Source organism: Corvus moneduloides, chromosome 12 (assembly GCF_009650955.1).
Source record: "Corvus moneduloides isolate bCorMon1 chromosome 12, bCorMon1.pri, whole genome shotgun sequence".
Lineage (NCBI taxonomy): Eukaryota > Metazoa > Chordata > Aves > Passeriformes > Corvidae > Corvus > Corvus moneduloides.
In genome coordinates this window covers 13,800,136-13,826,788 of record NC_045487.1, presented here as the reverse complement: position 1 = coordinate 13,826,788, position 26,653 = coordinate 13,800,136, and the positions used below count along the sequence as shown (strand labels likewise).

The 26,653-nt window shown below is 36.0% G+C and overlaps 1 protein-coding gene across 7 annotated transcripts in view; it reads left to right on the top strand.

The window, feature by feature from the left end:
* PHKB (phosphorylase kinase regulatory subunit beta) overlaps positions 1 to 26,653 on the top strand; it is a 70,209-nt gene that overhangs the window by 9,185 nt on the left and 34,371 nt on the right. For all 7 annotated transcript variants that reach the window (XM_032121919.1, XM_032121918.1, XM_032121915.1 and 4 more), the window contains 11 exons: positions 1,472 to 1,610; positions 2,262 to 2,361; positions 4,131 to 4,238; positions 6,155 to 6,235; positions 9,537 to 9,652; positions 15,584 to 15,647; positions 18,253 to 18,348; positions 19,974 to 20,171; positions 20,765 to 20,822; positions 22,713 to 22,790; positions 24,622 to 24,780. In XM_032121919.1, coding sequence (XP_031977810.1) covers positions 1,472 to 1,610; positions 2,262 to 2,361; positions 4,131 to 4,238; positions 6,155 to 6,235; positions 9,537 to 9,652; positions 15,584 to 15,647; positions 18,253 to 18,348; positions 19,974 to 20,171; positions 20,765 to 20,822; positions 22,713 to 22,790; positions 24,622 to 24,780 — 1,197 coding nt within the window. The remainder of the gene's footprint in view (positions 1 to 1,471; positions 1,611 to 2,261; positions 2,362 to 4,130; positions 4,239 to 6,154; positions 6,236 to 9,536; positions 9,653 to 15,583; positions 15,648 to 18,252; positions 18,349 to 19,973; positions 20,172 to 20,764; positions 20,823 to 22,712; positions 22,791 to 24,621; positions 24,781 to 26,653) is intronic.

Here is a 26,653-nt window from a genome sequence, read left to right as displayed (position 1 = left end):
TTTTGTTATTAATGGTGCCATAATGTATTTTTGTGTTGAAATTTAATTTGTTAGCTAATTTCAAGCCAACTTTAGTGCTTTTCTTTTCATTATGAGGCTATTTTACGCCAAAACCATTCAAGAAGCAATGATTGCTTCTTGTTAGATTGTTTTGGGTTTTAGTGTGTTTGTGTTATAATGAAGTCCTTTATTCTAAAATACAGAAGTCCTGTATTCTAAAATCAGGGTTGCTTAATGGCTGTGCAACTGACAGTTTAAAATTTAATTTTTACTCAGGTGGGGGTATAGAATAGAAACAATTTTCCCATCACTCTAAAAATGTGGGATGAGACTCCATTCAAATGGCTTTTTGAAGTGAAATCTCAGTTGTACCTGGTTTATCCATAGATGTGTTGCTTTTTTAGATGCATTGCTTTTAGCTCTCTTACAAAGGAGATGTTCAATTTGCTTTTTTAACACTTGGCAGCAACAAATCTGTGATGGTGCTTGCTATTTATCTCAGGCAATTATGCTGCTGCTACAGTAAAAATCACTACTGAATTTATGCTTCATTTATAATAGTCTATATTGACTTTTTCAGGTCATATTTTATCAAAGTTTTTGTTATAGGGTATCAAGACACGGAAGAATATAATGCAAAAAACTGTAAAACCTTGTAATTTTCATTTAAAATACTTAGTTTCTAAGTATTCCACAAGGACAATAAAGAGGCCTTCATAAAATTGATGCTTGATAACAATCTGTGGAAAAAAAACCTGCTTTCCTGTCTTATGCTGAACAAATTATTGTTAGAAAGGTCACATTTGTGGGCATTAAGCCCAGTTTCAGTCTTGTAGCATTCTGGTTATTATATAGCCTTATGAAAAAACAATTCCCCAAATGCAAAATATTGAAGTACAAAAAGAATTAAAAGAATATTTAGTATTTTTCTGAACTCAGTTTTAGCAACTTGAAAATTCCTGTCTTACTCTGTTTTTGTATCAAGGTACTGACTTAAGTAATTGTAGTTGTCCTTTTCCTCACTTACTCCTTTCTACTTCTATAAATATTGATGCAGTTGTCTGGCCTGAATTAAAAATGTAATTATTATGAATGTAGAGTTCTGGAGAGTTTAAGCATTTAACTGACTGGGGGGGCAGTTGACATAATGTAGTCACTTTTTACTTCTGTTTGCATAGAAAGGAAATTACTGGGTTGCTTTGTAGGAATTCTGTACAAAGTGGGTTGTGCTAGAACAGAGTCATAGAAATAGTTTTGAATTCTGCTGGGGTTTTGTGTAAAAAGGTCTAATTTGACTGTAAAAACAATGTAACAAATTTTGTGTGTGTTTCTCCTTACCTTTCTTTCTCTTATTTTATCTCGTGTATGTTCTAACAGGTTGTTCACACCTTGATCTATTCCTGAAAAGCTATTCAGAAATGGGAAGAAATACAAATGTTGCTAACAACCTTTTTATTTTTCCTTCTTCCAGTTAAATCAACGTTGCTGCTCCATCAAAGCCCAACCACAGGTCTGTTCCCTACCAAGACTTACGGGGATAACCAAAAGGCAAAAGTCCACGACAGCCTTTACTGTGCTGCCTGTGCCTGGGCATTGGCCCTTGCTTACAGGTGAATAACTTCTACACTCGTGTCTCTGCCAAGTTACATTCCCTCTCTTATTCAGTTCCCTGGGAAAGTTTTAAAAGATGAAAGTTTATTAAAAGTACATTTGTAAACCGGTAGAGAATGGTGTGTTTCCGAATCTCAATAAAAATATTTATGAAGGTGCTAGGTTAAAAATGTCACTCTACTTTTGGTAAGTAAACATGTTTTCATATAATGTAATTGGTACCAGTATTTGTTACAGAGGAATTAATGCATGCTACTAAAAATAGAGGTTCTTCTGGCAGATTGTACTCAAGGGATACTGCTTGTTTTAAATCTAGTAGGAGAGTTCAGGGCATTGGCAGGCTTGTTGCAAGCACTAAGAATAATTTACTTGCAAGAGACTGGATGTTATAATATCAGGAAGAATTTTTTTTAATTCTTAAATTTTGAAATATGAATGCTTGTGTAAGTCGCATAAAAAACCCCTTTTTTTATTATTATTTTTAATAAGAAAGGATGACCAGAGCAGTAAATATGTTGATATGAGTGAGGGCACCACTATGCAGCAACATTAGTTAAATACTTAATATTCCAAATCATTAATGTCTCCTTTTTTCTTCGCCCCCTCCAATGCATTTGCAATTTGTTTTATGAGTTATCTCTCTCACCCAGGCGTATTGATGATGACAAGGGAAGGACTCATGAGCTGGAGCATTCTGCTATAAAGTGCATGAGAGGAATTCTCTACTGCTACATGCGCCAGGCCGATAAGGTAAAACTGCGCGGCGGACGTGAGCACTCGCCTCATTCGAAGGGATTAATTAAACTGGGAAAACTAACTGCTAAATAGAGATCAAATTCAGTGTTTCTGTGTGCCCCAGCTCAGAACAGCTGCTTTATTGTTGTCAGGTCACAGCATTGTTTTAGGGAATAGAAGACAGGAGCATTTGGGGAAGGAAAGTGCAGTGTACGCTTGAAACTTCTTTGTGTTCATTTTGCAGTTATTTGTCCCATTTAAATATTACACCACTGGTAGTTGTGGGGGGTTTTATGTCTTTTTAGTGATTAAATGGAAAGATGTAGAACTACTTTTTGTTGAGGCTGGAGAGTTTTTTTTGCACTGTTATCTTGGTTATTGTGTTTGCAGTTCTTCTCCTTACCTAGCTGATAATTTTGATTGCTTTGCTTGGTTTCTTTAGCAGACATTTCCCAGCAGTATATTACTTAATAACATAAGTTCACAAAGGCACATGTTTCCAAAATGAGTGGGGAAACAGAGTAATTTATTTGTGTTGCAATACAGTTGATTTATTCAGCCCATAATTCTCTTGTGAGTATACTCTAAATATTCAGGCCTTCTCCTTATCAAAATTTGGGTGTGGTGGATTAATTTTGCATAGTGGTTAGCAGCAGATCTAGAAGTAGTTAAATATATATATTCCATGTGGTTATTTGAAGTTTCAGGTCACTGACTTTTAACTGTATTATTGGAAATAGTTTTCATGAAGCCCATAGCTTCCATTACAGCTGAGCACACAAACTGAAATGGGAAGTCCACAGGTAACAATAAGCAAGTATTGCATTGCCAGTTGTATTTATGCTGACATACGTTTTCTGGGGGGTTGGATTGTTTCTTGAGAGTCTCACATCTTTAAATAATCTTGACCTAAATTGATCTTGTTACATTTGAGCTGTTGTTTTTCTCTTTGATGTACAGTTGTTTGTTTTGGGGATGAGTGCAGATCTGAATAATGAGTGTTAAATTAACAGAGGTGTCACACTGCTGGCACACTGCCTGTCTGGTTTTGCCTTGTTTACTACAGATGCTTTTCTCTTCCTACAGTGTAGTAATAAATGATTTCTGGTACCTAACAGACAGAAGTCAAGCTGGACTTTATTCTGAGTGACTGTGTATGGCCTCATGTAAAAGGAAGATATTTTTTAATAACATGGATTATATATGCCCAAGACATGACCTGAGCAGATTCTGCTGCTTGTAACAAAAATGGCAGATGTTGTGTTCTATTGCCAATGAACATATGAGTTCTGACCTGAAGTGTATTTAATGTATTTGTGGAGCGGATGTGACAACTCCACAGTACAGTATTTGTTTGCTTGTTCTGAGGCACGTGCTGTATGTTTTGTTGGTAGAGAAGAAAATCTCATGAAGGTAGCATCAGTGTTGAAAATACTGTGAAATGTGGATCAGGTACGGGCAATAATGGTTAGAAAATTCTAAAATTTGTTGGAGAGTGTAGTGGTTTGGTCCAAAATACTCATTACTCATAACCTATGACAGAGAGCAAAGCATGACTTGAAGAGTTATGGAGTTACCTTGGTTTTATTTAATTGCCAGCTATAAAGTAATTGTTCTGAAAAGATACTGTTGATTGTAAGGTTTACATAGTGGTCAAACGAAGAAATTTTTTAGTTTGGTAGTAATAATAATAATTTAAATAAGGTATATGATGAATTTGTGTTTGCTAAACATATTAAAATGATTCACTTTGCTTTTATGTTTTGCCTTTAATTCACTTTTAGGTTCAGAAATTTAAACAAGACCCCAAACCGTCTGCATGTTTGCATTCTGTGTTCAGTGCACACACTGGAGATGAGGTTTTCTCCCATAAGGAGTATGGTCACCTTCAGGTAACACATGCCTGTAGATGTAAATCCAAGTTTGGCTGATTTTTTTAATAATATTATTGTTGTATCCATTCTTCTGTAATGCTGCTGTCTCATTTTGGTTTAATTTGTGTTAGATGTGCTGTATGTGGTAAAACTGAGTTGCCTTTTGCATCTTCTACTGAAAAAGGCAAGAGTGTTTTGAAACATAACTCAGTGGTATGTTTTGGCAAGAAGGTACTGAAATAACTGTGTGATTGTAGAGGTAGATGGTTGGTTGTTTACTAAGTTGCTTCTTTTTGAGACCAACAGATGGCTGTCAATAAATAATCCTGGCAAAAAAATGTTGTAGTCAGTAAAGTGGAAGATTTAATATAATCGTAACAGTTAATATTAACATTCCCAGCTTAATTTTCCATAATTTTGAGCAATTTTCATTCATTTAATGTACACTGACAACAGCTTTGCCCAATTGGGAATTGTTCACTGCTTTGCATAGTGGTTCCTAGTCAGACTCATTGCATAACTGATTGTTTTGTTTTCTCTCATTTTCTAAATTCTAATCTACTCTTTTTATTTCCCCTTCTCTTTACTTTCAGACCCACCTTTGCTTTCATGACCTTGTTATTTTGCATTCCATAAGTCTGCATAGTCCTTTTAGCTCAAAATTTGCTAGTGAAATTAATCAGAACTGAGACAGTAGGTTGATGATTATTTCACTTCATGGTGACAATATTACTTAAATATTTTGTACAGTAAGTGTTCCGCTTTCAGAAAGTGTATGTTCTAGGAAAAATGCTTTATGAAGTTACCTTAAGTTAGCATTTTGGACTTCTAAGTGGAATTTCCTGAAAAGGCATGTTTTATCTACAGGAGGAGACAATTTGGGGACCTGGGGAGCACTGTATGACAGTGAAAAGTCTGGTTTTTGTGGCAGCTCAACCCTTCCCATAAACATGAATGCACATTCCCATCTGTCATCAGCGTACCTCAAAATTAGAGGGTTTTCAGCTCTGTGGAGACAAGAGTACAGAGTAACTGAAGGGGGCTTAGCCGGGAAAAATTGAATGTATTATGTAGCCCTTATTGCTGTACTCGGTGCTTTTCAGTTTGCATAAGACACTGGAGTCAGTGGTCTTTAAATACTTTCAGATTTTTAGAACTTGGACCTAATTTTTGATCTGCTGTGCTCCAGATAAGAATCCACTTTTTTGTTCTAGATGGTTTCTCTAAATTCCATATGATGAGATTGTGGTTTATACCTCATACTTTGCTAAACTTACTTTCTCTATTGGAGTTATATAAATTCTCAATTATAGTAAAATTCTGTAATAAAAAACCCAACCAGCAGTTGCCTTTGATTCCTCAGTGAGTTGGCATTATGATGCACATCTGTACAGCTGCTGAAGGTAATTACTGTTAACTATATGTGCTGTGGATGGGTACAAAAAAAAATTAGTTTTTCACATATCTGATAATACCTAAATGTTGTAATTCTCCTGTCAGCTGATAACACCACAATTCCCACTAGGGCTGAAGTGATTTGCTTTCTAGGTGTGCTGTGCACTATTCAATATACTGCTTGCCTTTCTGGTAACCTACTTGCTAGTAAATTGTCATATATGGAAGCACAAAACCAGCTTGTGACTAAAGTGATTACCTAGGGGTCAAAGCAGTGTGCCTAAGGGAAAACCTTTTCCTAGCACAGTTTGAAATTAAAAAATCATAAAGCATCAGAAGTTTTAGAGGACAATGCTTGTTTGTGCCATCTTTTCCTATTGATCATTTCCACATCATTAGATCCAGAATTTTTGAAGGAGCAGAAGTGGGTTACAGTGGGACCATCTTTGTTAGTGAATTATACCATGTTTAGTTTGTTTACATGACTCCAATAAACAGAAAGTTAATTATAGTTTCCTTTCTGTGTTTAATTACTTCAGATCAATGCTGTGTCGTTGTTTCTCCTCTATTTGGTTGAGATGATCTCTTCGGGGCTGCAGATTATCTACAACACAGATGAGGTACAAATCGATTTCCCATCCTAAAACATGCCTCAAATTGTGTTTTTTCTTGTTTTTATTTCATTACCAGCTGTAAAGTAATTGTCCTGAAAATACACTGCAGGTATTCTATGATTTGAGTGGAACTCAGAAAAAGTAATGGAATGAATGGATAATAAAATAATAGCTAAAAAAGTGTTCGATGTGCAAAGAGTAAATGTAACATGACATCAAAACTTTTGTAGTTCTCTGCTGTTTCTGATAGCTACAAAGTCAAGAATTAAAAGTTCTGTTAGGATTATTAACTTCTACTTACATTGTTCTCATTTTTCATATTATTTCAAACTCTGTCAGTGCATCCTGTCCAGTGGAAATTCAATATAATAAATAATGGGGTTAATTTTCAGGGAAGCCTGAAGGACTTTACCTTCAAATATAAGTGTATGAGGGTTAAGAAGTTTTGCTTTATCTTTAATTGAAAATAAAACAATTTTATATCTTAGTAAGAGATGTTTGTAGAGAGTGTTAACTCTTCTGTAAATAAGATAGTAATAGCCTTGGCTTGAGTACAAGTCATGTCAGGACAACCTGCTGGCCTGCTCTAAAATGAGGTTATGTTTTGAAACTGGAATGGAAAGCACAGATGTGTTTATATATACTTTTTTAATTCTTTTTTTCTCCAATTTTCTTAATCTGGATTTGTTTAAATTTACTCTGTTCTGTTTGATAGTTGCTGCTGTATTGCCTTAAAAAGCTTAAATGCGCTTGCAGTACTACCATTAAAGAAAGGGAGATTTTTCCAGTAATAGTGAATTTGCATTATTTTTCTGAAACATATATATTCAGTAATGATTTTTTTTAGATAATTAGGAAACTAAATATTGCAATATGTCTTCTTTCTTTCTTTCTTTCTTAGATCATATGATAGGTCTGTATTATTTCCTCTGAATTGCCTTTATATCTGTGAGGAGGCAAATGTATATAATTAAGTATTTAATTAGCTTGATATATAATTTATCTTATCCTCCAGATGTTTGCATTTAATTACAGATTCTGCAGAAAAAGTGCACGTTTATAGACTCCAGTCAGTGGATCTTCTCCACTTCCTTGCCAGGATGTCATTTTCCTAGCAGCTGTCCCGTCTAAATCTCTGCACTATGGAGATTCATAGATTTTTTTACCACAGACCTGCATGTTCTGTTGGTCTCTGCGTGGCTTCAGCAATTGTCAGATCCTGTTAACACCACATAATGATGAAATGTCCAAGGTTTCCCGCGTGTCTAGAGGATGTGGCACTCTGCTGCCCAAACCTGCAGTTGGGTGTCCCTCCCCAGTGCCACCATGGAGGGCTGGATCCAGGCCTTCCCTTGCGGAGCAGCGGTGCTGGCGCGGTGCAGGGTGCTGGCAGATGGGTGCTGTTTGCCAAACCAGCTGTGGGAATGTTTGTACACAGAGCCCTTGGCTTCAGAGGCAGTGCTGCCTCTCCATGGCAGGCGTGGCAGCTGTCACCGAGTTACCCTCTGGTTCATCTGTTGGCAGTGGAAAATTAATTTAATTGCTCTTTGCATCCACAGCAAAGATAACAGTGTATCTTTGTGTGAGTGAATGAATGAGAGCAGTTAGCCACACATTAACCAGCACCATGAGTATTTGCAGTTATCCATGCTGTGTGTGTGCTCTTTATAATGCTTCCATCTCCACGTGCTCAACTTTGCATAAATAAGCTTAACACACAACCCATAATTTCTGTAAGTGCCATAGCATTGGTCTGGTTATAACATTTACATGCCTGTCATATGAATGATTTGTTCTCTGAAGATTTTGGTTTGCAACAAGCTATTTGATGGCTTTTTTTGCTGTAAATCTGCTGTTTGGAAACCCTAGTTAGTGTCATAAAATGTCTGTAATTGACAATTTTTTTCCTGTGTTCCAAACACCATCACTGGTAAAAAGTAATCAGTAAGGTTATATATTTCTATGTGGTGCTATTTGCTCTTCATATAAATTTCAGTTACTGATAGATGTGGGAAAGGCCACACTTTTAATCCCTGGGTCTTCTGGCATCATTCAGAGAAAGTTCATTTTAATACAACCAAGTGCTAAATTACAGGGATGAATATACTGGGCATAGCTGAAGAGTAAGACAGGGTTTTCTTGAAAGTAGTAGCTATGAAAAGATTTAGTGTGCAGATAATTGTACGTGGGCACCCCACGGTGAAATTTTAGCATAGGCATACTATATACAGAGAGAGACAAGTGTGTCTAGAATTATAATGTTGCTGCTGGACTGGTATTGGCATAAAGAGTGTATCTGAAATAGTAAATTTTTTAAATTTAAAGAAAAATGGAGAAAAAAGACAAAACAGAGGTATATACAGGTAACTTAAAATAGAAGCAAGTACCTTTCAGTATAGTCATTAAAAAAAAAATCACTTGATTGTAGCATAGTGGATCTTTCTCTGTAGTTCCCCAATATGGTTGTGTTTATAGCCATTGCAATATTTTCCTTTCCACAGGTCCCTAGAATAATTTGGATGGGAGGGAATGGAATCCCTGCTTTGGGTGTAAATCTCGTGCTTGTGGTTAAATTTTCTCTAAGCTCTAATCTGTGGACTCTTTAAAGTGAACTATAAAACTTATGCTCAATTTCATTTTTCTACGGTCGAGCAACTCCAAATATCTCTTTCAACAGTGTAAATCAGGAACAAATATCTGCTTAAATAAGTTCCCAGCTATAGTTGAACACACCTTAAATACCTTAAAATACCCTTCAGTACTTTAGTATTCAGTTGAAATGTGTTGGTCCAAGAGGAGATTTTAATTATAATAAATTGGTATAGATTTTAATTTATCTTTATAAAAGAGTGTGTTTGAATCTGCATAAATATGTATTATCTGGAGCTAATTTAATAAAATTTTGGCATATCAATTCTCTAAAATTAATTAAGAAAAAGCACCAAGATTTTTGTGTTGTAATTTTGTTTTGGTTTCTGATGTTGTTAGGAGAAATCTTTTTGAAAAGATCAAAACACCACCTTTTTGGAGCTCTTCAAATACGTGTCTTGAATATGAAATCATTTTTATCCCTGCCTTTGTTGGAACTTCTTTGTAAATTCACATTGACACCTCAGTTGGGAGAGCTCTTAACATATTGTGATTAAGAACTGGTTTTAAAGAAAATAATTGAACTTGGGAACATCATTCTTTGGGTTCAGTCAGAAAAGGATGGAAAGAACAGTTACAAGAGAGAGCAACTTCATCTTTTGGATAAAACAGAAAAACTGTGCTTTCATTTTCCTTCAGTCACTTTTCTTTCCTACAGGTGTCCTTTATCCAAAATCTTGTGTTTTGTGTGGAGAGAGCCTATCGTGTGCCAGATTTTGGTGTCTGGGAAAGAGGCAGTAAATACAACAATGGCAGTCCAGAGCTGCACTCAAGGTAGGTGAGAAATTGTAGCTCTTTTAGTCAAAGCAAGTAAATGAATAAAACGGATTCATGGGGTGAGCTAAAAATAATAATGCATGAAAATACTGTTTGAACTAAATTAAGGTTCTCTAAAGACTGAGGGATGTATTTTGGGAAAATGTGAAGATCATTTCATCATGATGTGCATGCTGAAATAACCACACGGATGCTTAGCTGTTTGAATATTCAAATTCCAATAATTATGTGCAGCTGCCTGTATATAATTCTGAAAATTGTGTTCAGAACAGTTCAGGGTCTTGAGGCATGTGCAATGGGATTGGAATCAGATTCATAAAACTGGTTAGGATTATCCTGCTTTAAAAAGGCGTTGAATTATGAGTTGAGATTTTTCTCATCTCCACCATGGTGGGAAGATGATGCTGGGCACTGGAGAGCAGCCTAGTGCCAAACGCTTTTCCAGGTTCTTCAGATGCTGCGAGTTCTGAGCCCTGTCCCAGGAGACAGGGAGCAATGTTGGTAGCATTTTAATGCTGGAGTGGTCCTGCTCACCTCACTGGAATTGCTCATGTGCTGTCTGCCTTGAAGGATCAAATCTGTAATCTGACAACTTGATTTTTCTAGTTTTACTATTGTTTTCTTCACTTTGTGACTTCTGAGGTTTTATTAATCATAAAAATGGATATAGATCGGATATCTCAGGATTTTTAAAACACTGTTGACCATCCTAATTATCAAGGGCTTGCAAAGAATACACGTTTCTTCCAGTCTTCAATATTGTCAAACAAATCTGTGGTGTCATTTGAGAATGAATTTTTTTTTTTAGTCCACATGCAGGCATGTATATTTTAACCTGTTGGTATAGTTACATGTTCTTGCAGCAAAACTCTTAATTTAGTCCGTTTTTTCAGGGCTTTTATAGAACATTTGTATCAATATGAGAGCTAAAAAAATACAAGTTGTTGTTCTATAATCTGCTTTATTACTTTGCTGGTTTTGTTTTCTCCTACTGTGTCTGCAGAATTGTCAAATGCCAGACTACATGAGCATTCACATAGAGAATCGAATGCTTCTTTCCACATCTCATCTCATAGAAATGTGCAAAAGGAACACTGAAACTCCTGTGCCTGCTGTTGTTTGCAGCATTCTGGTTATTCAGTATGTGAATTTCCTCCAGGGAAAACTGAGCATCTTTTAAGCAGATGGAAATGGGCATGTTGTTTTGTCTTAATCTAGACTGACATTTATAAGTTGGATTTTTTAAGGGTAAAGTTTTGTGAGATGGACTGGGCCAATCTAACAGATCATTGAGCTAGCACAAAGGGAAGCACAGAGCTTGATCCTAATTTAAGAAGTAGACTTTGGTCATCAGAAACAGGTATTGCCCCTATTTATCTTTCTTTGTGTATGTGTGGGCACTGTGCTTCATTGTAGAAAGCTGGTAGGCAATTTCCCTTGTTCTCATAAATCAGGAAAAATGGACAGGAAACATGCATCAACAGACATATTTAGATATTATTGAGGAAGGCCCTGGGTACACTGAGATACTCTTTATACTTTATGTTCCAATTGTATCTACCAAAGAGAGCTATAAAAACATTTTTGTTTTAGATTGGTGAAGCAATTACGAGTATCAGGTCTACTCACAAATGATGTTGTGTGTCTTCTGTGGTTTTGGACCCCAGAGTGGTCTCTTCAGGGTCAGTGTTATGGATGGTGCACTCCTGACCCTTAAAGCCTCTGCTGGAAATCTCCATACAGGCTGTGTTTGCTTTCAGAATGAGTAGGGAATTCTTGTCTTTTATTGAAAGAGGCTTTCTTTTCCAAGAGGATATTATACAATTGGAAGTCTGTGAATAACAGCTGCACATTATGGCCCATGATAAAAGATGCAGATATTTTAAGCCTTCACAGCCTCGGTATTCTCTCTTAGTACAGCTCCAAACACTTCTAATAAATGATAAATAGCAAAACACTCTGTGGAGCAGGTCTTCACTGATGTATGTAAATTAATGTCTTTTATTGGTTCAAAGGCAAGATTTTATTGTAGTGTGATCCCTTCCCATATGGCTGAACTTCAGAAAAATGATTTGTCCTGTAACCATTTGATCAAGCTGCTCTGCAGGCATCTGCTGAGTACCTGTGCAAACTGCCTCTGACGCCTCCCATATGCACTGTGAGAATGAGGAAATTGCCAAAGTGCAGCATCCTCATATTCTGAATGCGGGACTGCAGAGCCTCGGTCTTGCTCTTCTCTGGAGTGCAGGTGTTACATTGCTATAGTGCTGTCCTTCCTTCTTCATTTTGGGTTATATAGTTACAAAATTATTAGTGATGTAGAAATCTTTTCTTGTTTGCTTATTTTTCACATCCTCTGTGGTGTTTGGTATGCCAGTTGAAATGCACAGCACTCGGATGGAGGCAAGAAATTGAATGGGAGGAGGATTAAGGGTGGATATACTTGAAGGTGTATTTTGATTTATATTTGCTAAGAATATGCGAATTTTAGTGTTTGCCCTCAAGTATTTTACTGAGGAGGTGAATCTAACAATTAAAAGTTAGTGGGAATTATGAATGTTGTTTTAGTGCATTTACTAAACCTCTTTTAGCAAGCTGTAAGTGGTTTCTCTAGGTTAGTCTCATCTTCCCCTGCCCTAAATATGGCTCATGGTCAAATGTTACCCATAGCATTATGATTGCAGGATTGCTTTTGATAATCCTTGACACATTAAAATAATTGGTGGCTCCAGTAAGGTCTAAGGATTGCACCTGGTGAGGTTCAGTGGGGAAATTAAGGAGAAACCTTTTCATTTGAAGCACAGTGAAGGAAAGAACAGGATACTCAAAACAGAACCTCCATTCTTGCAGGTTTTTGAGACTTGTCTAGTTGAGAATGTGGTTTATTTAAATTGGTCTTGGTTATGTTATATGGCTTCGTAGGGCTAGATGAGTTCAATATGTCCCTTCCAGCCAATGACTTACTGATCCTCTGAAATTTTCAGAGGAACGTTTCAAGAGGGTTTGGGTTAGGTTTTGTTTTGGGACCACCTCCAAGTAAGCACCTTTTTCTCCAGGCAGAGTCCCACAAGTTGGTACAGTGTGTTCATAGTGGCTTAATGAGGAGGAATGTATTTATTAAATACATTTTGCCATTAATTCATTTTGTTAAGACACTCCATTTCTTTTGTTACTAAATTGTAGAGTATGAGGAATGTATTTTCTATACAAAGACATGAGCATAATGTTTATTGTAAAATCTCTTTAGTAATTTGCCCAACAGGAGGGCATGAATCAGTAGGAATGAAATGTGTGAAGTGTGATCACAGTCCTGAAGTGCGCTGTGCTGTGTGATTGTTCACTCTTCTAAAGACACACTTGATACAAAGGCTGTTCACAGACTTCTTTTTTTCTTTCAAAGTTACTTCCTCCTGTCATTTACCCATAAAACTTTTGATAACCCAAGTAGTACTTGTGTCTGTGGTTAAGGGAGTGATTGACAATGTTGGGACATTTATATGGTCACTTGCAAGTAATTGTGACAGTAGTGAAGTCTCCATGGGCTTTCAATAACTAGAGATAGAAAAATGGTGATCAATGACAGTAATTATTAAATTATTCTTACTGTAGAATAATGACTGAGTCTGCAAAGTAGAGATGATTTCAAGGAAGCTATACATATTTGCCTTGAACTTCCCTCAAGCAGTATCATCCTATTTTGTAGACAGATTAAGTAGTTTTATGTTATCTGAATACCAGTTGAACATTTATTACTTCTCTACCTTTTATCAGTAACTTTTTTCTCACTCTGAAAATGTGTAATGTTGGTATTAGTACTGTTACTTGAAAGGGAAATATGAGATTTTAACATGTGATGCAGCCTTCAGTGTGCAGGATTTCTCTGATTTTCATCTTCTGTATATGCAGTTTGATAATAATATTAATTCCTCTGAAAAGTTCTGTTCTGAGTCATCATGTCAATTTTTTTGATTAATTACTAGGTGATAATTAGAATAGAGCAATTTTTTAGAACAATTACATTGTTTTTTGGTATTTGAAACAAAGCCAGAAAAATAATTACATTCACAGCACTTCTGAGTTCAGTTTATTTCTTCATCTCATTCTCCAGCTCTAAAAGCTTTCAGCATCAGAAGACACCGAAGTGAGGCAGCTGCTCAGAGCAGGCTGTGGTTAAGCTGGTCAGCTTTCTCTTGTTGCACCAATTAGAACTGACACCCAGGAGTATTATTTCTGGCAGTGTTTCAGAAAGGAACATGGAGGTTTATAAATGATAAAGTGTGAAATCAGTCTAAAGTATTTCTAATATTAGAATGAATACAGGTAAAGTAATATTTAAAAAACCAAATCCTGTAACTGCACTAAATTTTTTTCATTATTTTCAATATTTTCTGTGTAATATTTAAAATTTAAAATTTAAAATATGGGTTAGTTAGTAATTTCATATTTTGGGTTAGTTAGAAATTTCATATTTTTGCATTAATAGATAGTAAAAATCAGTTTATTTACAGTAAGGTAAAATGTTTGCTTCCATCTCAGAGTGCTGCATGGAGTATAGAAAAATAAAGATTGAAGCACAGTCCCTGTTTGCAGATTTCTGCCAATTTGATTCTTGTAGATTTTTTTGGGGGGCGGGGGGGCGCTGAGTGATGAAGTTGTTTGTCAATACAGTCACAACTCCTCTTCTGTAGAAGTTGGGAATTGTTAGTGCTTATTATCTGAGTATTTACTATAACTCAGTGTTTCATTAGTTATTTTTATAAACAGACTATGCTTTGTTTCACTGGATGCTCTGAATCTGTTTTACCAGACTGCCTAGGAGAATGTAAGAGGTGTTTGTTTAATTAGCTGGGCCTCTGGAGTAATTCCAGGTCATACACTTGTCTGTAACCACTGAGTGAGCAGAACAAAGGCCTTTCCCTACCTGCAGTGTTTGCATTCGACAGAACTGTCAGAAACCTGGGACTGCTGCACTGGGACTTTCAGGAAATAGCTCATGTAACATTTTACTTTTGGATGCCATGTGACCATAATGTCTGGAATTTTGGAATCAACATGCAAAAAATGTAGTGTTTTATGTGTATGTTAATGCTTTAGTTCCTTACTGCAGTTGAATGGACGTAAGTGAAATTGGCCTCTCTGTAATTATATATTCTTTAAAGCTGAGAAAAAGAGAGGAGTGAAACTGAGAGGAGAAGAATGCTTCTTCACTTTTTTTTTTAAGTACTCACAAGGAAAATAGAAAACTACACTTTTTTAATGAAAAGACTTTGTTAAAATGTATATTTTTATTTGTACTGTAGAATTTACATGATAGTTAATAAACAATTTTAATATAGAATTTGATTTTTAAATTGTATAGTTATTAGTGATTTTAGTCCATAATGTCTTTAAGTGTGAGTGCTAACTTGAAGTCTTGTTGATAGAATATCTGGGTCCTGTTTTCTTCGTGATGGGGTGAAATAAAAGATGTGGTTCTATATAGTTGACATTGGAAAATCCTTCTCTTATGAATCTGGATTGATGAGTTCTTTTATTATATTGAAAGCTAGAAATCAGTCTTTTGAAGTTTAATGCTTGAGAGCTGGTTTGAAAAATTGTGCTGAAGTAAATCCTCTGTCTGTACGCTATTAGCAAGACCTTGAAATACGTAATGCCAGATGTCTGATAGCAAGGTGAGAACAGAAGTGCTTTTTTCAGATGGTCTCTGACATTTGAAGGCAAATAAAAATGCTGAGTAGTATTTCAGAGAAAAGAAAAAAGAACCTACCACCAAAACAACCCCAAATCTGCTGCTTCATCGTTTTATTAACATTGAGGTTAAGCACAAAATGCAAATCAAGAAAAGATCATGGCACTGAAATCTGTCAAGTGTGAAGTTTTAGCCTGGGCTTGAATTGTGATATCTCTGTGTTTTTGTTTTGTTCTCAGCTCTGTGGGGCTGGCAAAAGCCGCTTTAGAAGCAATTAACGGTTTCAATCTCTTTGGAAATCAGGTAATAAAAGTGTTTGGTTTTCCTCCTTTTTTGTTAGCAATAATGATTTACAGGGTGGATCAGAGGATATTCAGAAGTATCCAGCACATTTGTTGGATTCCAGCTTTAAAGCGAGTTAGTTTGCAAACTGATTGCTACTGTTTCAGGTACAGAATTTATCTGATAAAATCATTAGTGCTCTTACTACAAGAATTACTTGGGATTTTTCCTTAAAAAAATTCTAAATCAGTGGCAGCTTAGTCTTAAAAATAATTTTGTTGCCAAAATGGTTTTTTCCTTCACAGCTTTATCTGTTGCTGTTACTAGAGTATTCCTCCACCTTCAAGCATTACCTTCCTTTTGTCTGCTTCCTTCACGTGGCTTTTGATCAAGACTTTAACCAAGCTGCTTTTATGTAATCCCACTTTTTAACCTGTTTTTTATTTCAGTGTGTTGCACAGCCATAAAGTCTTTTCTCATCCTTTCATATGGCTTGGATCAATTAGGAAAGCAAACCTTTTCTGAGACGTTTCTGTCTGCCTTGCATTCCCCTTCTATGTGCATCTTTCGTTTTGGTGCTATACCTACAGTAGTCTGTAGCTAAAATAAAAGAATACTCTTCCAAATTAATGGTTTAGAAAATGCACACATGGAAGAGAGATGCCATACGTTCTAAAAGCTGATGTCAAGTCTTAAGAACTAGGAGCTAGTAAGGATCTTCAATAATGATCAGACACTATACATGCATTGTTATTATTTCACAAATGATATTTATCTATAATCTTTACCTTCCCAACAGTTTCAAGTAAACATGGCTGCTGGGTTTCCAAATTATTCTTGGCTGAGTTCTGAAATGGATGAATAAATTGCTGAAGCAAGACCAGTTTAAATGCTTTGAGAGTTTGTTTCTGAGATCTGTAGTTGGCATTAACAGAACCCATTTTGACCTTCAGTCTGTGCAGAGTTTGCCTTTGTGCTTACCTGCAGCTGTGTTCCAGTAGCTTTGAGAAATCCCACTGAGCCCCTCAAGAGACTTGTTTGCACCTGCAGCTGCACAGGTGCAACCTGCATAAATCACTGCTGGGGAATCACTACTTACAGCAGGAGGAACATGTTAAAGGCTGACCTGGGCAGAGTGGGACCAGTCATTTGTGTATGAGCTGCGTGTCCTCTATTGGTTTGGGCAAAAACAATTTAAAAAGATTTTTTCATAAATCAAGTCTTTGTAAGGTGTTCTTACTACAGAAGTTTACAGTTCTTTAGAGGAGTGAAAAGTAGTTCATTTGTCAAACAAGGTGCTTGTGGGTTTACAAAATGCAAATGAGCCTGCTCCTGAATCCCCAGAGAATCCTTCCCTGCATCACAGATTTTGGAACTGTGTGTGTAGGCAGGTTGTGTTCAGAGTTTGTAGATGAGTTTAGAGATTTGTGAATAATCAGAATCTGGATTAAGAAGAAAGTTAACAAATCATCAAAGCCAATGTGATTATTTGTGTACATTCTTACTGCAGCACTATTCAGGGTATATCTTGCTAGAATGACTGAGAAAACAGATTATATTTTCCATGAGGACAGTGAACTAAATGTTTTGCTTACCCTAGTAAAGCAAAAGCTGAGTATTTTTATATCTGTGTATACTTAGAGTGCAGTTAAAGAGTAAGAATAAAACCCTTTGGAAAGGTGTCTCAGTGGATGGTAGTACTGGCACACGAAGAAGTGTGGTGAGGTATTTATGTAGAAACTTCACTGGAAATTAAAGTTTTTAATAAATAGAATGGTGGGCTCTGGAACAGTCTTCCTAGGAAAGTAGTATACTAAAAAAACTGACTGTTGTTTAGAAGAAATTTGGTGGATTTATGAAAATTTCTGGTATTTATGACCTTAGTGGAATGAATTCACATTGAATGTGTCTTCCAGTCGGGGAGTGATCCTGAGATTCGTTATCAGTTGCAACATGTATGAAGATACCTGTTCATTAACAAACCAGAGTTTGCCAGAAGTTGCTTACTGGTAATACTTCTAAATGTATTGATTCTGTTTAAACTCTATCTCAGCCAGGGGGATTGAGTGTTTCAGGAAGCATCAAGAAGTTGACAGAGAAATATAGTGTAAAATTACTGATTTTATAAGGAAGTAGATTTTGCTAAGGAGCAAAATGTTGATAATGCAGTCCTTAAAATAACTGAAAAGCAGAACATTTTTATTTGCTATGAAAGTCCTTTTCCAAAGCATTACCTGTGGTGAATATCCAGTTGTTTGTTTGCTAACTGACTCGTAGTGAAATATTCAGCATCACTGTTTAGAACATTTCCTACATTCATAGGGACGAACAACCACTTTTGTTTGTCCTTAATACAGGCCTCATTCTTCAAGAATTAATGGAAGAGTTAATAGCTTGAATGAATCATATAATTACTAATCAGTGATCAAACCATCTAATTTTGGCTATACTTCAGTATATTTGAAAACCAAAATATTTTCAACTTGATGTTGTGCTATGTTTTCTGATTAAAATTTTCAGCTATCAAGCAATGACAACACAAATTAAACACAGAACCAGTGAGTTTCAGCAGGATGCACCAACCTTCTTCCCTCTCCCTTAAACAAATGCAATGTTGTGTTCACAGGGCTGCTCTTGGTCTGTTATATTTGTGGATTTTGATGCCCATAACCGGAACAGACAGACCCTGTGCTCATTGCTGCCCCGGGAGTCAAGGTCTCATGTAAGTCATTAAAAGAAATTCACCTCAACAGAGTGTGGAGAAAATGAATGGATGTGAATTTTTAGTTTTATGATGGACCTTCTGATCTGCTTGATAAAGGTGACATTTGCTGGGAACTTGTTAAATCTTTGCTTCTTAAGTGTCACTGTGATGCAGTAGTTTTTCTGAAGAGGAATTAAAATGGTGTTCTTTATTTTTTTAATACTTAGATTAAAATGTTAACCTCTTGGTAGCTTTCTAAACTGTTTTGAAATAAAATTTGAAATAACTTAAGTGAGATTTGCAGCCTTGGTAATTTGTTTTTCTTTTGGCCTAGTTTCCACTATACACTGTGTCTGCACTTTTGAAACCCTTTGTTTTAGCTTTAATTCTTTCTTTTGTCTGGGAAACAAGCCTTTAAGGTTAGCTTACCATAAATTGCTGAATATGAGTGATTTCTTTTTGTTATAAGCTATTGTTACAAATGTATTTCCTCAGTGAGTAAATCTAAGTGACATAAGTATAGATTAGTCAAAAAAACATCTATTTCAGTACTAGCATCAAAGGTAAATTTGGTGTTAGAAAATCAGTAATTTAAACTGAGTGATAATAGAGTTCTGCTTTTTTATTCATTCTGGAATATAATAGCAGTTTTGTTCATGAAACAGGCTATTAATCTTATACATTAATAGTTTACTTATTGTGTAGAAGAATTACAGCAGAGTTGTAATGTGCTGGATAATTAAAATAAAAGGCACTGTCAGCTACTTTTTTAATAGTCAAATGGTCTTTTAGAACTCTTGTTGTTTGTTATTTGCTGGAGACTTGAAATATTCCAACAGAAGCTGATTTTATAACTTACTTGTCCCATAGAAATCTTTGTGTCCTTTTCTTCCTTTTACGAGTTCGTGTCAGTCATGTTGGAAAAAACAGTTATTTTAAACAGTTGACTATCTTGGCTATATCAGCAGAAAAGAATACTTTCTTGTGTGTTTCTGGAAGCTTACCTGTAGAGGTGATGCACTAGTTAGTAATTTTTCTTGTGTTTTTAATTCCGAATAGATCCACGTGGTTCCTGAGAAGGTTGCTCATACTTTTTTTTGGAATTATTCTCTTTTCTTCCTAATTGACAGATAGGCTTGTTTGTTTCAGCACCCTAAGAATATTTCTGGAAAAGCTGTTCAGAAATGATGATTTAATCATAGGTACTTTTCAGCATTGCACCTTCATAAAATATTTGTGCTTCTTTTCGAGCATATGATACCCAAATGTTTGTGTTTCCTCCAGGAATAATCTGGAGAATATATTTAAAAAGCAAACAAACAAATAAAAATCCCCAAACACAAAGTGTTAGAATGTTTTCAATTATGCCTGCATATGATCAGCTGTAAAACAGGTGACATTCTGAGTCAAATGGAGTTCTCTTCTAAATTGTGTATCTGCACATTTGGTTTGTAGTTTATCCTGATACTTGCTAAGAAGTCTTATTTTGCACACTATTTCCCTATATTAGTGCTATGATTTTGATAAGATCATGTTCCAAATGTGTATTTCACTTAGTGAGTTAAACAGTCTTTGTTTGTGCATCAAATAATTGTCAGAGATCTAATTAAATTTGTAATGTCCTATTTCTCCCTCTGCTACAGAATACTGATGCAGCTCTTCTGCCCTGTCTTAGTTATCCTGCATTTGCTTTGGATGATGAGGTTCTGTTTGGTCAAACACTAGATAAAATTATTAGGAAGTTGAAAGGAAAATATGGGTTTAAAAGATTTCTGAGAGATGGGTACAGAACAGCCCTGGAGGACAGAACGCGGCGTTATTATAAACCAGCAGAAATTAAGGTAAAATTCCTGTCCCAGGTACCTGACACCCCTCCAGGCCCTGGAATCAGAATTGCACAGGGATTCCTAAAATTGCACAGGACTCCACAGAAGGAGATGCCTTCTGTAATTTGCATGTGCAGTTTTCAGAGATTGCTAAGTCAGCAAGTGAGTCATTGGTTTGTTTTGTAATGAATGTGCTTTCATTTACATTTAGGGTACAGTTGATTTCACATAACAAATAAGGAAATTATTTATCATTTCATTTCACAGCTGACTACAGTCTGAGTGTGTGGAAAACAGTTTTGCTTTTGATCACAGTATTTATCAGTTAAGGTTATCTAAATGAAAATTTGTTTCTTTTTTCCCCCGTAGTTTCTCTGTGAAAAATAAAAAATAGATTATTTAAATATTCTGCTTGAGAGTGAGCCACAGCAGACATAAAGGCACAGTTAAAGTGCCCACAGAATTAAGAAGCGATAACCTAAATGTACTAAAATATTTTTGCATTCATGTTTGTCTTTTGTTGCTTAGAAATTATTCAACTGGGTTATTCAGATACATGTCCTTAAATGAAAATGATGAAATGTCTGATGAATTTTCCTTCTTTGCAGCTTTTTGATGGCATTGAGTGTGAATTCCCTCTGTTTTTTATTTTTATGATAATTGATGGTAAGTATAGCTTTACATTCCTGTTCCTTAAAGGCATTAGAGAGATGAGCTTTTAGAGGAAAGATACAAAATTATTTTCCTGTCCTGCCAAAGTAAACCATAATGCAGTGACACTAAACATCTCACTGAGAGTTCTGCCTCCTGGGTTAAAAAACCCCAAGCATCCCTGTATTTCAGCATTTCTAATGTGCACTGGTTTTAGAATGTAACTCAGTAAGGGTTTGTTACAAGCTTCAATCTGTGGCATTGTCCTGCATTGCCTTTTAAGCCTAAAAACTTTCAGATGTATCAGAACTTCACAGCAGCACGGGAGAGAACAGGGAGGGAGAACACACTGACATGCTCAATGTGCACCAGGGCTTTTCAAGTTCAGCATTGTGTGGCAATTGAATGAGAATTCAGAAGAGAAGAAAGGGAACCAGGAAAGGTCTAATTTCCTCCTGGCCACGATTTTTCATGTAGTCAGTCTGAATAATAAAATAAAAATCAAAACAAGAGCAACAAAAACAACATTACCTAGCCCTTGACTTGAGGACAGGAGACACACCAGAGAAGTTCAAGGGATGATTTCAGGGTAGAAGCTAAAACTTGCATAGAACAGAAGTCTGGGTAAGAAAATGAGTAGGGTTACAACTGTCAAAAAGATTTTTAGATGGAGTAAAATCTGTCCATCTTTTCTTTCTCCTGTAGCATGTTGAATAGTTTTCAGATAAAGACAGCGAGGGGCACAGAAATCTGCCATCAGCCTCGACTCCTCTGTCTGCGGCCACCCACAGATTAAAGTATTGTGTTTGAAGATCTAATAAGGTTTCACAACTGATATTTCTAAAGAAATGTTTGACATTTTTCGAACAGTGAGGCCCAAAACTGAGGAGAAAGGCACTGACATTTGATGCTGCCCACTTGCAGTTTTGAGAACAAAAATACAGTCATCTTCAACTGAAGTTAGCAAAAGAATAAAAAAAGCATTTTACTCTTCTTGTATACAAAAAACCCTAAAAAATACATACTTTGCACATACTGTCCTTGTCCTTTTTGCTTGGCCCACACTTCTAGACAGTAGAACAATTCTGTTAGTAGATTTTGTGCAAATGTCTCCAAAGCCACAGGCTTTCTTAATGCAAAATTTGAAGTGTATACTCAGCAATGGCAAAAAGACAATGACATGGGAGGAGCAGATACTGCTCTTACGTCATGACTATCCTTGAGTGTTTTGAAATAGTCCGGTGTGTCACTTAAAACAGACCCTTTTTTGTGTGCAAACTTTGATTGCATTTGTGTCTCTTGGCAACTATATATACTCCTGTATATACTCAGGAATATTTGAAAATGTAGTGAACAATACTTGTCAAGCTTTGGGTTTGATGGAGCACTGAAGAGCCATGGAAAGAAAAAAAATTTGGTGGTTGAAAAAGGGAATATTAGTATAAGATTTATGATGTAAAGTTTTTATCTAGCTTTTTCCCCTTTAAATGTTAAAAAATATTCTACTTTAAAACATCACCTTGCTTTTCAAATAGATGTGTTTTCTTTGAGCAGAAAAGGGTTTTATATTGTTAATATATATTTTCATTTAAGAACTTTCAATAAACTGAACATTGATCATGCTGGTATTCATCAGATTCATCTTGGGAAGTTCTGCTAAAACAACTTTTAAGGGACTGGTAGTCCCAAGCATACCAGTGCCTCCCGAAAAGCAGCATCAGGGAGTTGACTGTTGTGATTTACAGATCCATCTTTTACTTTTCATGAGCTATTTAGTGTGTAGGCACTAAATATTTAGTTTTGAAAAGTAAACACTGGAATTTTTTTTCTTCTTCTTTTATGAACTTCAAGGTCATGGAAAAATTATTTCTTCCATTAAATCAATTATTGTTTGATTATTTTTAGGCATTTTTAAAGGAAATCCTGCACAAGTAAAGGAATATCAGGATCTTCTGGACCCTTTGCTTCAACATACACCTGAAGGTATTATCTGGAAATTGTTCTTCTGAAACACTTGTAGCTTTTTATTGATCTGAAATTATAAAAAAATTGACCTTCCTATTAATGTATATTGTGGTCAGAGCAAAGGAGAAGTAAGAATATCAACATGTTTCCCAATGGCAAAATACTAATTCTAAAATAACCTCTTTTGTGTAGATACATGGCATCATAAAGTGTGATAATAAAAATAACGTTATCTGGAAAAATGCTACTGATACTAATGTAAGATTTACACTGTGCCCACTCATTCCTCCCCTCCCCTCCTTCACCTCTGCTTCATTGTTTACAAAGTTCACTTTGACTTTTCAGGCAAATGTTAACTACCAGCAGTCAGAGTGTTTCACTGTCCCACTTGGACGCATCATTCATTGTCACTTAATTCTGAAAGCTTTAAAAAATAATTTGGTATATGCATGTGAAATTGTTTCCAGCTTAGAGGTGGGAAAGCAGCAATATAATCATTTAAATATAAATGTTCTCTTATTTAAATTGTGCACTTCAGGATTTTTGTGGCACTGCAGATAAGGCTAATAGTGACCTTGGCAGGTACATCCATCCAAAATTTAGTTAAAAAAAAGAAAAAGACCGTAAGTTTGAGTGGGAGGAAAAGAAATGGCCTGAGAACAGAACAATCCAGTTTTAAAACTCAGCATTTTAGTCACCTGTTCTTACATCTGTGGTACAGTTATGCAAGTACATGCAGAGTATGACTTGTTCTTTAAACTTTTTGAAGTTAATTTTTAAGACAATCAAACATTCCCTTACCAAATTTGCATTATGTAGCAAATTTTTCTTGCTGGTTGGTGCTTTTTTCTGATTATTAATGAGTATTTGAAGTTTTGTGGACACTAAATTAATCTTGTGGCTCCTTTTGTTGAATGACATCACAAATGCCAGGTCTTAAAATTTCTGGATGTGTTTTGGTGCCTCACTCATTTGAACATTGTCTCTCTAATAACTCTCTCTTCTCCGTTTTTTCTTGGCTTCTTCCCAGTAATGTTGTTTTTCTAAGCAAAGAGTAAAACACTACAACTTTATTCTGTTTATCACCTGTTCTTTATCCAAATTAATTCAAGAGTAGAGCCATATTAAGGTGGAATTAAATTATGCGGGAAGCATATTAATTTGCTTTTCGATTTCATGTAATTAGGTCAATCATTTGTAATCATGTCTCGCAATTCCTGATGCATGTCCACTTAAAAAGTTTTGATATAACGTTAATTGATCTCCAATGATCAGCAATACTTGTGGCATAATTCTAGATACAAGGTATGTATCTTCCAGTAGAGAAGTTATGCCATTTTGTTTCATGTTGTTTCAAAGTTCAAGTGCTGGTTTTAAACATTTAATGAATAAAAGTGTGCAAAACCAAGTTGAGTTGTTTTGAGCAGGAATTTTAGTTGGAAAGAGTTGTCTGATGCTGAGCCTGTGTTAACTGGGGGGCACAATACCCCAAGTGTTTCACTGGGACCCAGCGTTCATTGCTTTTGGTTAAGCCTTCTTAACTGAACTGCATTTTCCTTCAGGTGACTTTTTTAGTTTTAGTTTGCACAGAAGGTGCTGCACAGATAACATACCTGTTCTGGGTAGAAATTCTGAGGAAATGTCTGGTGAAATACAAAGTAGTTTAGTATTGTCCTGGGATTCCTCACTGCAGAGATAACAATGAATGACAATCTCTGTTCAATCAAACTGTTACTGGGGTGCAATTTTTCCTGGTTTGGATCCACTTCAGCTTTATATGGGGATGCCAGTCAAATAATGAGGAAAGTGATATTTACTTACTGGCTGTGCTTGCTGTCCAATTCTCCAGGGTGCCCTGTTGTCCCCAAGTATTACTACGTGCCTGCTGACTTTGTGGAGCTGGAGAAGAAGAGCCCTGGCAGCCAGAGGAGGTTCCCCAGTAACAACGGGCGTGACGGGAAGCTGTTCCTGTGGGGCCAGGCCGTGTACATCATTGCCAAGCTGCTGGGTGAGAGCTGAGCACCTGCAGCAGCTGTGCACTCTGTGTTCCTCTTGAATCTGAACAACATTCTGGCTTGAGTTTTGAATGGACCTTGAGTGGCTTGTGTGTCCTCTGTCAGGCAAAAATTGCTTTGCAGTCTTTTTTTTTTTTTATGCTGCCTACTATAAAGCTCAGTGGAATATTTCATAGAGTACTGAAAATCTAAATAAGATGATAGATTTATTTTTTTTCCTGGCTTTCCCTCTTATTTCTTTTTCTTCATGACAGAATATATTAATGTGATGCTTTCTGGGTTAACTGTATCAGCTGCACCTCTACAGTAATGTTTGTAAGTGATTTATAGCATTGAATTAAAATTATTGACTGTTTTAATCAAGACAGGTCGAAACTTTGAATAGCTGCAGTCTCAGAGAAAGTTAATGATTTATTCTTGTGTTATTTTTACCCTTTTAAAAAGAAGAAACTGTATGAGCAATTGAAAGTGTGTATCAAAGTCTGACCATTGAAGGTTGTTACGGTGCATTTCAGTCACAAACGAACTCTCAGTCTTACTTGAAGTGATTTTATTATAGGCTAATGCATAAAGAGTGGTTAATCCAGAAAAATCTTCACAGTTGGGTTTTTTCTTTAGGATTTCTTGTAGGAGAAAGATTTATTTTAACATGATCAGCAGGTAATCAGTAGATGGAGTTCTGGAAACTATTTTTCCCACCCAAGGGAAACAGGCTATTGGTAACAAAAATGAGAAAAATTGAAGGGGAGTTTAAAAATTCAGCAGTTGGCAAGAACAGTGGATTTCTCTTCAGCTATGGAGGGACAGGGTATGTCTGGTGCTCCACCTGTTTGGTTTTGCTGTATTCCTTGCAAAATTCCTCTTTTAGCCAATGTTTCAAAGGAAATGCAGGCAATCCCACTGTTAATTAAAAAACTAATTTATCTTCTAAGTGTATTAGCCAAGTAATTCTCCAGTGTGTGTGTGTGTGTAGGTATACTGTAGTAGTTATACTAGTATTGATCTTATGAATATTTGTGTGTTTCTGTACCTGCAGAATGCTGGTTAAATAAATTCTATTTATAGTTTGCTAACTGTTATTTGTGTAACATAACATTCTTGTGTTTCAGTTCTTTGCTGAACATTCTTACACACTGCTTTTTCTAAATAATTGTGCTAAATCTTTTTTTGAAATGTTGTCTTTAGTAACTGTTTCCTTTATTGTTTCAAAACTTTTTTTCCACTTTATTTGCTACTTTTCATTCACCCTCTCTTTTTTTTCCCAAAATATTCAAAATTTCAATGTAATTTTTTCCCGCTTCTGTCATAATCCTTGCAAACAAGGTTTGGAGATCTTATAGCAATGTGTTCACCACTGGTTATATCAGGAACTCCATTTACTCATACTAATTTAGAATTGGTGCATTCAATTTTGCTCCTTACTGGTGAAAACCTACCTGAATAACAATCTTGTCCTTGATGAAAGTGTTTGTGTGTTACTTCGCTTGTTGGTGGCCGCTAATTAAGCGGAAGCCTGGCTCCAAATACTTTGATATCTGGGAAGGTATTGGTTTCCCATTTCATTATCCATTCAGAAATCATTGTGTTACCTCCAGGGTATCAATTAATTTGTGTTTGTTCAGCCTTCTCACTCCTGCTGTGTAGGCAGCACACAGTATCACCTTTGTAGCTCCTGCTGCTGTCTCTGGGCCTGGGCTCTGCCTCTTGAGGTCCAAATATTTCTAAATGCAGCAACACGAACCTGAGTCAATTCTTACCCTCCCACAGAGGGGCAAACAGAAATAGGGAAGTCAAAATTTTGATCCTTCTTACAAATGCTCCAAGTAATAGAGGCAGTAAAAGTGCCTGTGTGTCACTGTTGGAAGG